This window comes from Dasypus novemcinctus, chromosome 27, assembly GCF_030445035.2.
Source record: "Dasypus novemcinctus isolate mDasNov1 chromosome 27, mDasNov1.1.hap2, whole genome shotgun sequence".
In the NCBI taxonomy this organism is placed as follows: Eukaryota; Metazoa; Chordata; class Mammalia; order Cingulata; family Dasypodidae; genus Dasypus; species Dasypus novemcinctus.
The window spans coordinates 13,952,369-13,968,174 of record NC_080699.1 but is presented as its reverse complement, the minus strand read 5'-3'; the positions used below and the strand labels follow the sequence as shown (position 1 = coordinate 13,968,174).

Here is a 15,806-nt window from a genome sequence, read left to right as displayed (position 1 = left end):
GGAGACATTTTTGATTGTCACAGTAAGTGGGCTCCCACTGGCATGTAGTCAGTAAAAGCCAAGATGCTGTTAAACATACGAAGACAGACAGCACAGCGCCCCACTACAGAAAATTATGTGCCCCAAAATATCCACAGTGCTAAGGCTGAGAAACCCTGATCCAAGCTGACGAAAACAAAGTTACAGGCTTTTTATAAAATAAAGAGCATCCGTTTACATCTTTATAAAGAACTTTCATAAAAAGTCAATTCAGACACCTTATGAAGAAGGCAAGGTAGATTTTATGGTTAAAATCAAGGTGTAAAGAGATTGAAGCCTAAGGTCAGTAAATAAATGCCAGAAACTCAAGATTTCTTATCTTTATATTCTTAATCTCATATTATTTTTATTCTACTTGGCTAACTCTATGAGATAAAATAAGTACCCTGTTTTCTCCCATAGAAGACAGGGTAAGTCCTAAAATCTTACTCTTATACGAAGCAAATTATAAAGAAAATGTTAAAGGAGTTTCACTCTCAACTAAAATATGTCTTAGTTAAATTGTCACAAAGTACAACCTATAGATAGAAATAGTCAACTGTAATATCATCTGTTACCAGAAAGAAAACCCAATTTCACGAAAAGCTTACAGAGGCTGAGGAAGAAACAAGTCAGAATATTTCCTACCTGCTATTCTTGCCAGGGGTTTAACATTGAGCCTCTTGGCTGCCTCTGCAGTCATCAGAATCACAGCAGCTGCTCCATCATTCAGAGTGCTAGCATTGGCAGCTGTGACTGTTCCTGAAAGCAATGAGCAGAAAGTCAAAACATTTCTCCACACTGGGTTCATTTCATTCAATTTAACAACTACATATCCTACCTGGATGTGTGGGAAATTACAAATATGGAAGGAGATAATTCCTGCCACCAGGAAACATTTAACATGTATAACTACACTATTAAAGTAAGAATGCTTTTTTGTATTAGTATTTGGTAACAGTTTCTCATTGGGGGGTTGGGGGGTATACGGGGACCACATATTTTTTTAATGTAAATTTTAAAAGAAAATAAAGAAGGAAAAAACCAAGTTTTTCAGGGCTAGCTCATGAACACATGGCACGGGTAAATGCTGGTCTACATACAACTCAAAGACAGGGACCAGTTTCTTCCTCTCTCTCTCCAGAGTCTAGCTTTCTGCTTATAGAAAATACCATAATCACTATATAATCAAATCAGTATTAAAAGCAAGTATTTATTTCTTCTTCTCTAGGATAACTTGAAGTTAAATGTCAATGAATACTAAAAACCACTGGACTGTACACTTCATGTTAGAGAATTATACTTTATATTGGAGAATTTTAAAGTATGTAAACACGTCAGTAAAGCTGATTATAAAAAATGCCGATGAAGATCCCACAATAGCCTGCTGCTGAAATTACTTTTTTAAATGCTTCTGCTGTGTAAAGTTTTATACAATGCTTTTACAAAACCAAATGGATCCATTCCTATACTTGGTATTGAGAAATTCAACTGAGAAAGGAAAAAACATTAATTTCCAATAATTGTCACAACTGCATACAACTGACTTTTTTAAAAAAAGAAAACTGATCTTTCTCAAAGGAATTTAAAACAATTACTCATTTATACTAACATTCAACAATTATTCATTAAGGACCCACAATATGCCAGGCACTAGAGACACAAGAGTGAACAAGGGAGTGACGTCCAGGAAGATGGCACTGGAGGAGGTAGACAGGCTCAACTCTCTCACAGAAACAGTGAAAGGGCAAAATGCTGTCCTGGCAGCAGCTCTGGGGACATGCAGACCAGGAGAGTGCTGCGCATCATCCAGGAGGGAGAGGGAGAGATGAAGAGGCCTAAGCAAAACCCGTGAGTTACTTGCCCCTGTGACTGCAGGAGGCACCCATCCCCCATCCTCAAGGTGAACAGCCTCTGTAAACCTGTGGCTCATGGCAGCCAACTGAGAGGGGGGAGGAGGTCCTCCTCCCTGGAAAAGGACGGCAGAGAATGGTTTCTCTTCAGTGAGTTTGGCCATCACAGGCTGGCTTTGAATCTCGACTCTAACCAGCCCAGCAAGTGGAGGTTGAAAGAGGCACCTTTGTGGTAAGATTCACCAATAAGCAATCCGAAGAGACATCTGCACACTGATGTTCATAGCAGCATTATTCACAGCAAACTTTAACAAATATACGATACTAATACATGATGTTAATAACTTAATGGTTTGTGGGAAAAATATACTAACTGTAACAGTAATATTATGATGATGTTCTTTCATCATTTGTAACACATGTGTAACAACAACGTAAGGTGTTGGTCGTGGGGCACATATAGGAATCCTACATGGTGTGCATGATTGTTCTTTAAAATTCTGAATTTAAAAAAATAAAAAGAGTAATCAACACAGCTGTCATCTCAGTCCTAAGGGAACTGAAAGATATTCAACATAATATGCAAACGTGGCTTTCAAATCACAATAAACTTTCAAGATGAACTATAAATGAAAACTGAATTCTACAGTCATGTGATACAATCTCTACTCTAAGATTTATATATTAGAGGTATAAACCATTTAAGGGATTTAAAATAAACTCTGAAATAAGGCCATTCATTTGCTATTTCATTTGAGTAGATACAGTTAATATATTAAATAACTAGGTGTTTTCTAGAATTGTTTTAAAAATCTTAGCAATTCCAAAAGTAGATATGTTATATTGACTCAATTTTTTCTTCCACTTAATTTGTTAATACTAACCATTTTCTTTTTGGAAAACTGTCTTCAGTTTTGGAACTTTGCTAAAATCAACACGTTTATATTCTTCATCTTCTTTGACCACTACATCCGGTTTACCTAAAACAAAAATCTTGGAAGTTATGTCATCACCATTCAAGACATCAAGTAGTCATTTGGCAAGAAATAGTTATACAAGGTGCCTGGGGGAGTCTGTGTAGCCCTTGTTTGCATGCATGCCTTAAACCAGCCCCCATAAGTTCTTCTCTAGAATCTACCACCTATTCTCTGCTGTTAGGATCTTAAAGAAGAGTTCAGTAGTTTAACAGAATTGGAATCTTCTCCACATCAGCCCATTTCTATGACCAGAGACAGTCCAGCTCCTAAACACAGGAGCAGGCGTCCACCGAGGCTGGCTCTGCTGATATTCCATCATCCTCAACTCTGTACTCGTTCCAGGAATAGAAATGCAACCTAAACCACACCAGTCAGTCTCTACTGTGGATTTTTTCTGCTGGAGTTGGTGAGGGGGTCGCTTTGCCCTTTGACTAAAAGCCTGACAGATGTGACTCTAGAGATGGAGGTAGCACCTCAAGGAAGCCTGAGAGAATAAAGCACAAAAGCATGCAGCAAGGAGAAGCCAAGAGAACATGTCTAAGAATACTAAATCCCCAGTACCATCCCTGAAGTTTCCAGAGCTGCGTGGTTGCTTCTGTTCATCCTTAGTTCTGGGAAGGACCCCAGCAGCCTTCCAATAAAACCTGGTTTAATTTAAACTAATGTATTACCTTTCATGTATATGAGAAAGAGTTCTAATAAATCCATTTCTCAAATTAATAATAATATGTTTAGTATATCTTGCAAGTGGGTTGAAATGTCATCTTAAATTGGGTTGAAACAGGCATCTTTTCCCTTTACTAACCACAAGCACAAATGTCCTCAAATGAAGTGAACAAAGATTAAAAATGTACTAATTTTTAAAATCTGCAACATGTAAAGTTTACTAAAAAATAAAACCGATTTTGAAACATTATCCCTCTACCTTTTACTGTAATTGTGACAGGAATAACTTCACTTCCAAATTTTCCAGCTTCCCATGCTGCTTTACTTCTGCTGTAGGAGTTAATAGCATAAGTATCCTGTTCATCTCGTCCAATACTCAGCTTCTTTGCAGTATTCTCAGCACAATTGCCCTAATAAAAGATGGAACTTTAAAAAAACTAATTAACTTTGCATAACTTACAAAATAGTGGTTAGCATTAAATTTAACTAACTAAATTTAACTAAGCATATTTCTTAAAATATACTTCCTTCTGTATTAGGTAACTTTTCATTTGTTCCTCACCTTCAAATACTAGCAATAGCCTAGAAGTTGTTACTTCAAAGGCGAATAATTACATATTTATGGAATCCATAATTCAAGTGTGGGACAATTTCTTTAACAAATGAGTCAACTGGTGCAACAGTCATAGAAAAATGTTTCCCTAAAATAAATAGCAAAAATCAACATTTATAAAGGTCCATACTTGGTTCAGTTTCTAAAATACATATATTAATTTTAAAAAATCAAGCAGTATTGTATACTTGATGGCATTTCTCCATTACAAAGCAACATTTACCATATGGATTTTATTGTAGACATCAGTTAGCCCATCTTTTACAATCATATCTTCAAGCTTTATCCCGCCATAAGGAGTTGTTCCTCTGTTCATTACATATGGAACATTGGACATGCTCTCCATTCCACCAGCCACCATCACATCCTGCTCAGCAATACAGAAAACTCAAAGTGAATTCACACAGGAGTTGCTACGACAGTTTTATGTTAACTTGTAAACACTATTACATGGCCAGCAACAAACAAATGTTCTACCTGGATTTTTTTAAACATTGGTTACACAGTGACAATAAGAAGTACCCTCATTACCCCTTGATCCTGATGAAAATAAATGGTCTAAACTTTGTAATGATAATTAAAATTAGAATTGGACATTAATAAGAATGGCAGGAATCTTTCATGTAGGACCAATATCTGCAATTCTTATTCACCTTCTAAGCCTTCATTATAATCAGGCTGCTAAAAATGTAATGTTCTAGTCTTCTGAAAGATTAGAAGCTATCTCAGAACCTGGAAATAATGTTTCTACTACTTTAATTGAGGTCATCATCTCTCCCCAGACAGCTGTAATAATTTCCTAGTTGACTTTCTCACATCCAATCTTTCCTTCTGCCAAGACATCATCTACACTCATCTGAGTCATTCTGGCTAGACTGTAAGTCTAATGATTTTAACCCTTAAAGGAAAATACTGAGGAATAAGGACAAATAGAAGTTCCATACCATGAAGCCTAAATATTTTACCTATTTTGAAATATGGAGGTTCTCAATTAGTTCTCACCTAAGTTTTATTCACTTGTCCCAAAATATTGAATATTTTCTGGGGATAATGACAATTATGTGACAGGAATAGATACAATAGATATCAATTATTCTTCATGATAAAATTGACAAAATCATAATAAAAAATTCAAAACAAGGCAATTTCTAGTACTTCTGTAGATCAGGTAGCTCTACATGCACATATGAATCAAACAATACTAATACAAAGTACTTGACCATAGTGCAAATAGCATTTGCTAGAGAACTACAATAAATAGACTAAGATAAGATTTTTCCTGTCATTCAAACAGTTCTGAAGCATACTAAACAATCTCATGACCACTTTCTACACTGCAGTTTGATAAGAATTTGGTAGCACCCAATGCTAGTAAGGGTGTGAGGAAATAGGCTCTCACATCTTTGCAAAGTGTGTAACTGGTATAACTTTTATGGAACAGATCTGAAACATTTAAAATCCTCTGACACAGCAATTCTCCTTTTAGGAATTTTTCCCAACAGCCTTGTAAATGAAGATAGACTTTTTGTTTTGGGGTGGGGGGAGGTACTGGGAATTGAACCCAGGACCTTGTATATGGGAGGAAGGAGCTCAACCACTGTGCTAACTCCCCTTCCCATGATGGGGTTTTAATGCCCTTTTTTTCTTTAAAGATTTATTTATTTACCTTTTCCCCCCACCCCGGCTGTCTGCTGTCTATTTCCACTTGCCGTGCATTCTTCTGTGTCTGCTTGTCTTCTCTTTAGGTGGCTCTGGGAACCAACCTCGGGACCTTCCAGAATAGGAGAAAGGCACCCAATCTCTTGTGCTACCTCGGCTCCCTGGTCTGCTGCATCTCTTACTGTCTCTCCTCTGTGTCTCTTTTTGTTGTGTCATCTTGCTGCACCAGCTCTCCACTTGGGCAAGCTCTCCGCTTGGGCTAGCTCACCACACAGGCCAGCTTGTCTTTACCAGGAGGCCCTGGGAATCGCATTCAGGACATCCCTTATGGTAGATGGGAGCCCAATCGCTTGAGCCACATCCACTTCCCTTAATGATTTATTAAAACTCTGCCTCCAGTGACTGTCATAGGTTACTCAGCTAATAAGGGGCAGAAGAAGGACTGGAAGCCAGGTAATCTGATTCCAGACTTTATGTGTTCTTTACCACTATACCATACTGCCTCAGTAGAGCTGAATTAAGTTTTATAAGTATATAAAGATATAGGTACTCACTACAGCATTATTTAAAATAGTGAAGAACTAGAGACCACTTAGATGTTCATTCAATAGGGGCCCTCAAAATATAGTTGTTCAACCCAATGCTATATACTCTTCATGTGCTGATACAGAAAAATCTCCAAGACATTACGTGGGGCACAGAGAGGTTAAACAACTTCCCCAAACTTTCTCTGCCTTTGAAGAGGAAGAATACATAAGAATTTGGTAATGAGTCACACTGAGAGAGGTGTATGAAGAAAAAACCTTATTTTTCATTTTATGCCTTTCTATACCATTTAAATAGTCAGCATATGCATGTACTACTTTCAGGTATCACTCCTCTTTTTCCACTTTGGCTTGCCTTATAATTGGAAACTAAGCATGAGAGAGTAACAGTAAAGGGCACTCGTAAACTGTGGTTCCTGTGTAAATTACTTGTAAAGACAAGTAATTTTTTTTTTAACTTGGCATGTTATGCCTTGATAGGCTGGAATGCCCAGGATCAGGGAAAAGATAGCTCTTTTCTGATTTTTGCCCTGTAACCTATTTGTAGCTGAGTCACTTTTCTCATTTGCACAGGAAGGGCTTGGATCTGATAAACTACTTCTGTGAGTCTATGTCTAGTTTCCTAATACCACAACATATGTTTGCTAAGCAGCCTGTCTCATATTTGATCTCAGGTTAGCACTAGACCAAGAGAAAGCATATTTACTTGGACAACTGACCCCAATGTAAGAACTACAAATTAGTCATCAAACCTGCCTTGATCAAAGATCTGATTCCCAGGGCCAGCACTTATTCTCATTTACAATGAAAACCTTTTTTATTCTGGCAAATACAGAACTTAACGATTTTTTAAATCATTCAGAATCTCAGAGAAAGACTCCAGGTAAAGGATCACCCCAAGATCAAAATGCCACTGCTAAAAGTCCCTTTTAACACAAGACACTTAGGCTATGCTTTCAACCTCTACCTTAAAATGGAATTAGCAAGTCCAGGTGCTCCTGAGGGTGATACAATGTAATAACAGTACTTATGAGTAAGAATTTCACTTCTAAGAGATGAGTGTGCTTGGATTTTTAAAGTCTCTTAGAACTGGACATCATTTTAATTATAAAAATGAAAAGAGGGTATTTCTTACCTGATGTCCACACATAAGATTCTGAGATGCCATCATGATGGCCTTCATTCCTGAAGCACAAACTTTGTTTATGGTGGTGCATGGAGTAGAAATAGGTAAGCCTAAAACCAAGATAATTAAGTCATACTCTTGCATAACTAACATACTCACTTTCACACATAGCTGTAGAATTAAAATTAAAAGAATGGAGTATATTAAACTATAAACAGCAACAATATTCCTTCTGCCAATCTGGGTCTAGAATGTTATATTATGCATTTAATATTTTATTTAAACTGATGTGGCTTCCATTTTTCCATTTCAAACATTTCAAGTTTAAAATAATAAAGGCAATAATTATTCTTGGTACCTGCACCAAGTACTGCTTGCCTTGTAGGAGCTTGTCCTGCCCCTCCTTGTAGAACATTACCCATGTATGCCTCTTTCACTTCTTCTTTTGGAATCCCTTTTGAAAAAAAAATTTTTTTTCAAAAAAGCATCTCTGTATTTTATTTAATGTAATAGTTATCACACAATAAGGCACATGGCATTATATAGCAGAATGGTTTCTTTTTCTTGTCACTTGTGAGTTTCGTTCCTAATTCTACATAATACAAAGACTTCTTTACAAGGTAATTTAGAAATATCGGCATTAAGTCATTTCTAAGTGTTGTGTATATAGTAAGTGCAAAAGAGATACTTCTTCCCTTTATTCATTTTACACCTTCACCACAAAGAGCCAAGCAGCTACTAACCTGCCTTTTCAATGGCTCCCTGAATTGCAAGAGAACCAAGTTTAGTGGCTGGCAGTGAAGAGAGACTGCCTAGAAAGGATCCAATGGGTGTCCTCACAGCACTTACTATGACCACTTCCTGGCAAGATAGAAGATAAAATTATTATATTTATTTACCTAACTCATCTTTCATTAACTTATAATCCATCTATAAATTATCTAAGAAACAGACTATTTATATGAATGACTTAATCATCAAAGATTAAAATTATCTCAATTACTATTTCAACGGCAGTAAAACTAATCAGTCCAATGCTTGTGCTTTATGAACATGCAAGAACTAACCAACTCTAAAATATACACAGACCCTTCCCACTGCTCAAGAGAAATGGAACCAGGAGCTTACATTTCACTTTTACTCTTCAATTTAAAAATTGAAGGAAATGTTCACTCTATCCTTGTTAACTGCGTAACAAACAACCCAATTCAAAGAGCTCCTAGAAATTACAACCTGCATTCTAGACAGGGCCATGCCACTTAACTAGTCACACAGCCCAAGCCATAATTTAGTAAGTGATAAGAATAATAGGAAAATTAAGAAAAAGTAGATAAAAGTTCTCCTAAATATTACAAAATACTATTTCAATATTCTCCTCAAACCTGCCTTCCACATTCTCCTTTTAAGCTCATAGATTCTGCCTAAGTTTTGGCAGAAAAATACCACTGAGTCATTTTAGAGACCCTTATAAAACAATGAGAGGGCTCCTCCGAAGGCACTAGGTGATGAGGTGATGGCCCTTCCTGTCTAATCCCTGGCCCGGTCCCTCTCTCTCAGGACCTCCGTGGCCACTGCATTGAGCCACACACAATGTAATGACGGTCTCTGCGAGTAAAGAAAGAATGCTGCCCGGGTTTAGAGGGAAGGTTGTTTTGCAACAGACTATGGGGAAGCAGCAGGAATTATTCAGAAAACTACACTGATATTTAATCTGGGAGTTTACATTAGTATTTTAGTAAGCAGCTATTCCTAAGCACTCCACAATCCTGAACTGACCTTACATATACCCAAATCAGAAGTGTACACCTTTTATTCCTATAAGTTATTGAAACTTTAAAACACAGTTTAAAAGTATACTTACATTCAAAGTGGGTTTTGATACATAACTTCGTTTCATAGATCTTATTTCCTATAATATAAATATCTATGTTATAAGACAAAAAATATTAATCTATATCATTTATACTCTTCAGTGACGGGCTACAATTTTTTTCTGCTTCCTCATATGTTCATTTCCAAATTTTCCACAGTGAACATGTATTACTGTTATAATCCGAAAAAAAATTACTATTTTATAATATACTTTTCTGATTAACTGTTCAATAGAAAAGCATGCTTTAACTTTTTTCCCCTTAATTTATTATTTTTAAAGAAGACTTAGATTGCATAAATGTAACATCGAAAACATAGGGGATTCCCATACACCCCACCCCCTCCCACATGGTCCCCGTTAACATCCTTCTTTAGTGAGGTACATTTGTCACAACAAATGAACACATACTGAAGTACTGCTACTAACCAGGGTCTATGTCATGCTTTAACTTTTGATGAGTTTATTATCCTAAAATTTCTAAGTCTTTTTAAAGTATGAACTTTATAAAATGCAGTTTTTATTTTAAGTTCTAAATTAAGTAATTTTAGAGTCCTATGAGAAAATATTATCATTGCTTAAAAATTATATTTATTTAAGTAAAATTTGCTATTTCTCCCCATACACTACCAATGAATGTGTCTGGTTTATATAAGGCAAATATACCTCATATAGATATGGCATATATTCCAGATGGATTCTTTTTTAAGAAAGGGAAGAGTAAATATCTTGCCCCTACCTCTCACTTCTTTTACTCTATTTTCAGGAACCAATGCCAACAATAACAAAATCTGAAAATGTAGGTCAGTTTAGAGACCTAATTCATCTGAAATTGGACTATTTACAGGACAAGGAATAAAATTTTTTAGCCTCTGAGATCAGAAAGCAAAATATTCAAAAGTGACAGTTTATATTTATAACCTAATCATGCTGATTGTTATAATAGCCAATCATCTCTCACAGAGCAATAAATAAGCCTACAGTTGTCTAAAAACTTTAAATTGACCCAAGAATTTGGCTTTTCACAGATTAAATGTTCTTTGTCCTGACTTAATGCAAATAACCAACTAAAGCTTTTAGTTTATAAATACAGCAGAGACAAAGAGAAAGTCGATTTGACCAAGCAGTGGTTCTAGGCAGAGACAACCACAATAACTACAAGGTACCCCCCAAACTGGTTTTTACAAAATGTCTGAATGAGAATATATACATGCAAATGGTAGCTTAGAGAGAATTATTTTCCCAGGCAGTGGAAGAACAAAATTTACCTCCAAGGTCATCTTTTTTACCATGTTTAGTACAATGAAATAAGTCATTTTTCATGTAGAAACAACCTTGCTATAAGCAATAACCTAATTTAGTCCTGACTTGATTTTAAAATGTCCTCACAAATATTTAATGTAACCCCTACTCTGACAAGATGATTTTACAGCCTAAGGGAGAGATGACTAACGCACATAAAATCAGTGATTCTTCATTTGCTCAACAAGCACACTGAGATCACTTACCTTAGGAAGGCATTATGGGGCACTGGAGACCTGTAAAATATGGTCCCTATACAAGCGGCATTATCATCTGGTACAGAAGAAATGTGAAAGTTTCCTGTGCATATTCCTAAACAGACCTAGTAAGAACTACAAGAGTGGCATAAAAAGAAGCCACCTCTGGAATTCAGAGCAGAAAGACGATGTGGTGCCACGCGATAGTCTTCGAAGCCTGTACTGCTGTGAGGTTTCAGGGAGGAGTCCCATAAACACTGAAATCTCATCTCTCAAATACATCAAGTATCAAGGCAACAGAGATGACCAACATGACACTTGTTTTTGGTTGTTGTTTCAAGATTTATTTTATAATTTATTTCTTCCCACCCCTTCGTTGTTCTGCACTTGCTGTGTCTCTTTGTCTTGTTTCTTTAGAAGGCACCAGGACTGAACGCGGGACCTCCAACGTGGGAGAGAGGCACCCAATCGCTTGAGCCACCTCCATTCCCTGCTTTGCTGTATCTCTCATCATGTTTTTTCTTCCTATGTCTCTTGTTGCATCATCCTGCTGTGTCAGCTCACTGTGCTTGCCCATCATGCCAGCTCACTTTCTTGCTCATCCTCTCTAGGAGGCACGGGAAACCTCTACTTCCTATTTTGTTGTGTCTCATTATGTTTTTCTTCTTGTGTCTCTTGTTGCGTCATCTTGTTGTGTCAGTTTGCCATGCCTGCCCATTGCGCTAGCTCAGTATATGATTTAGGAGACAAAGGGAACTGAACCACAGACCTCCCATATGGTAGGCAGGAGCCCAATAGCTTGAGCCACATCTACTTCCCCCAACATGGTACTTCTTGCTATCAGATTAACTTATGTTAGTGCAGACCGTGAAGTAAATCTTAACTGCCATTTGTCTATTCTTGGATTCTTACAGCTGTGCCATTAGATAAGGAAAGCTAGTATTTTATTGACTAGACAGGAGATTAGATGTTCACTCAAGTGACAGTGTCCCCTACTGGCCCAGGCCAGCACACAAGTCGATGCTCAAGTAGGCAAGGCTCAATGAATGTCCTTTCAGGTAGGAGCTATGCAAAAACAAGTGCATCCTTACCATGATATAATTTGGGTTGCTTCTTATATAGCCTACTTATTATAAGGGATGCCAGCATATTTATTATCTGTGACCTAATTTTGAATAAGAAGTCACAATAAGCATGCCAGCCTTTGACTCTCCAACCATGTCCCTTTCTTAGAGGGCCCTGGAAGGGGTGGCCCTAAGGACCTAAAAGGTGATCCCCCCATGCCCACTCTCTGGCCAGTGCTGACAGGACCAAGAATGGAAACTGTTGACTCAAGCTGGCACCCTGAGAGACTGAGTCAGCTGGATAATGGGGGCTGGAGCCAGTCAGTACCATGGCTAGCCAATGTCATGTAAAAGCAGAGGTTAGGGCAGAGAAAAACCAGGAGTAAGCAGGGAAGTAGAGGAATGGATCCTATATACTAAGAGAACGTGAGCAAAAGATCACAGCATCCTACAAGAGACAAAACATGCCTGGGTTCATGATTTTCTAGTTAGGGTTCTGGCAGGGTCAGCTGCACTTTATTTCCGATCCTTGGATGTGCAAGATTTTGCCTACTGTAGCTCTTCAAAAAAATTCCCTTTTCTACTTAACCAATGTGGAGTGGGCTATCATTCCTTGCAATCAAAGAGCCTTTCTTAAGGAACTTCTACTCCTCTTTCAAATTTCTGGTTCACTCTATAATTGAAGGGTCCCTGGTCTCTCCACTCTGTTCTGCTTGCCTTTTCAAAGATGGCATACCTTCAGTTCTCTCTGCCCTCTCCCCTACATCATTCATCCCCTTTTCTTCTGGATCATTTCAAAGCACAGAAACAGGCTCTGGTTCTTCCCACCAAAAAAGTCAAATAAAAACAAATTTCCCTTGACCCACATTCCCAACTGGGCTTTCACTTCACTTCTTAGCTCCCTTTTACAACAAAAGTTCTTCAATACGTTATCTACACTTCGTTTCCTTGTCCTCACCTCCACTGACTGACTTTTATCCCCACGACTCTACCACTGTTAGCTCTGAGCAAGGTCACCAACAACATCTACAGAGCTAAATCCAATAAACACATCACTGTATTCATCTCAGCAGCACTGGACTCGCCTTTTGTCTTCAGGAAATATACACAGTAGTTAAGAGCCCGAAAGTACTAGCTGAGTATTCTTGAGCAAGTTATTTAAACGTGCTTTCCCGTCCACATGTTGTGGTGAGAATGAAGTAAGGCATTATGTGTAAAGAACTAGGAAACCCCCCCTTCTCTTGGCTTCCATATAACGCAATCTCGTGGTATTCCTCCTACCTCACCAGCTATTCTTGGTCCCCTCTCCTTTCTCATCCTCCCTTTCCCAAACTCTTTAAGTGCTGGAGCGCTCCAGGGCTTTGATGCAGGCCACTTTTAATTTTCCAACTTCATTCTCTCCTTAGATGATCGTACGTAATCTCATGGCCATACCCAAGTGACAGAAAGAGCTGAAGACAGGACAGCTGGGCTGTACAGAGATCAGGAATAGTAAGCACCAGCACAAGTAGGCCGTTGTGAAACAGGGAAGCAGGGTTACCTAAGCCAAGGGGTCAGGGTCACCTGGCAAAAGCAGGAAGCACAGATGTACCCACTGCCCGAAACACCAGCAAAGCCAGAGAAAAAGGAAAAAACATCAGTGTCTTCCAGTGGCTGAAAGCAGCCAGAAGCTAGGTGGGAACGGAGTCTCTGAAACGGTCTGCAGGGGCCAGCCTCACAGCATTATCAGAAAAGGGGATGGGAGAGAAATGAATTGAGAACAAGAGGCCCAGGACTAGAACAGTGCAGGAAAATTTTTTTAAAAGTCTAGGTATTAAATGAAGCGCAATATTGGCTCAAAGGAGCAAAACAGGAATTTCAAGGAGAAAGGGTAAAAAATGTCAAAAATAATATAAAGGTCAAGAAGAAAAACAGAAAATCACCAGTATTTGTCAGTTGAGTGGCCAGAAACCTAACTGCAGAGGGTTAACAAGAAATGGATGTAGAGTAAATGGCAGCCATAAGCAGAGACTATTCCTTGGATCATAAAAGAAAAGCAATTAGAATCTAGAAGGACAACGAGCTCCAACAGGCACATAAAAGTTAGTTGACCATAAAGGACATGGGTGTTTACTGGCAGGCAAAGAGAAAAGAGCCCCTGAAATGAGTGAGAGATCAAATTCCATTCCATAAAATTCCATTCTACAAAAAGGCACTGAAATTTGAAAATCGTCCATGCTCAGTAAATGCCAATATAACAAGTAACAACCAATATAACTGATAGCTAGAGTTCAGTGAAAGGAACTCCACAAATGACATGCTCTATTGCCTACAACTTCATTTTTCTCAGCAGTAACATGTGTTTGCTTTTAAGTTCTTAACTAACCCATAAATTAAATTCTGCTCGTTTTTTTTTTTTTAACATTTTTAAAGGACCCTTTTCTATTAGTTCACCCCTTCCACATTGACAACTTCTTTCATTGGTGTGGTTCGTTCACTGCATTTGATGAGTACACTTTGGAGCACTGCTGCACTGCATGGATTATAGTTTATGTTGTAGTTTAAACTCTCCTCCTGGCCCTTCAGTGGGTTATGGCAGGTAATATAATCTCCTGCCTCTGTCCATTCAGGACAAAGTTTCTTTTATTTTTTTAAAGATTTATTTTTTATTTATTCCCCCTCCTCCCCAGTGGTCCGGTCTTTGTGTCCATTCGCTCTGTGTTCTTCCGTGACTTCTATCTTTATCAGCGGCTCGGGAATCTGTATTTCTTCTTTGTTGCCTCATCTTGTTGTGTCAGCTCTCCGTGTGTGTGTGGCACCATTCCTGGGCAGGCTGCACTTCTTTCGCGCTGGGCAGCTCTCCTACAGGGCGCACTCCTTGCGCACCAGCACTGCGCATGGGCCAGCTGCACACGGGTCAAGGAGGCCCTGGGTTTGAACCCTGGACCTCCCATGTGGTAGACGGAGGCTCTAACCACTGGGCCAAGCCCACTTCCCTTATTCTTGTATCAATGCCATCGCTAGCAGGATACTGGCTCCCGTTCAGGGCCCATTGCCACACGCTACACTTCACGCCCTGACAGCCATTTGATTTCCTCCCCAGCCCAACATCCGTGACCCCTGACCAGATCAAACACAAAATTATCAACGGGCGCCACTGACATGGGCCAAATCCAGACTCCTCCACTGCTTGACTCGATTCGAAGGTTTCCCATCCCAACCACACGGCCAAGGCCTCAGGCTGTGCCGGCCCCGAAAGCACGGGCGCGCTAGTTCTTGCTTTCACGGCTCTGCCGCTCCTGCGTCCCCTAAACACGACAGCCAGGGGGGGCTCCCCTGCGGGCGCCCTCGGGGTGTAAGCGCTCCGCGTCTACCAAGTGCACTTTTTTGCTTGAATTACGTGACGAGCCACTGGATTTCCCTGAGAAGTTTTAAGTTGCTCCAGAGGAGGGACATTTTGTCAACACATAATGCCTCACGCCTCGTAAGCCCAAATGATTCTGTTTCCTCTCTCTCGACGAGAAGCCTCACGCACTTATTTTAAGACAATCTCGGACACAGCGTCGTCGGCCTTCGCGGCGGCACAGCTCGGTTCCCGCCCGCCGCGGGCCCGCCCGGCCTCTCCCCCTCCCCAGACCAGGGCCGAGGCGGCGGCGCCCGCCGAGACCCCGCGGGGAAACGGGCCTGCGGTCGAGCGCGTCGCCGCGGCGCGCGGCCGGCTCCGTGCGCGCCTCGGGTGTGGGGGGCGCGGGACGCCCGCGCAGGCCTGCAGCGCCCAGGCCCGAGGCCGAGCCCCTCTCACCTGAAGCAGCCTCCGAAACACGGGGCTGCCCGCAGCCGCGCCACCGCGGAGGAGAGCAGCCGGCGCAGCCATGGTGGACGAGGACGAGCGGACGCGCGGAGGCCGCAGGCGCGCGGGCGCCGCCCCCAGCGCCCC

General features: G+C 40.0%; 1 protein-coding gene across 1 annotated transcript in view; it reads right to left on the bottom strand.

Annotated features, from left to right (window-relative positions):
- ACAT1 (acetyl-CoA acetyltransferase 1) overlaps positions 1–15,806 on the bottom strand; it is a 31,863-nt gene extending 16,057 nt beyond the window's left edge. Inside the window, exons 1-9 of the mRNA XM_004470850.4 lie at positions 15,672–15,806; positions 9,319–9,366; positions 8,201–8,318; positions 7,816–7,911; positions 7,467–7,567; positions 4,351–4,494; positions 3,774–3,924; positions 2,756–2,851; positions 667–780 (exon numbers count right to left, since the gene is read on the bottom strand). Coding sequence (XP_004470907.1) covers positions 667–780; positions 2,756–2,851; positions 3,774–3,924; positions 4,351–4,494; positions 7,467–7,567; positions 7,816–7,911; positions 8,201–8,318; positions 9,319–9,366; positions 15,672–15,743 — 940 coding nt within the window. The 5' untranslated portion in view covers positions 15,744–15,806. The remainder of the gene's footprint in view (positions 1–666; positions 781–2,755; positions 2,852–3,773; positions 3,925–4,350; positions 4,495–7,466; positions 7,568–7,815; positions 7,912–8,200; positions 8,319–9,318; positions 9,367–15,671) is intronic.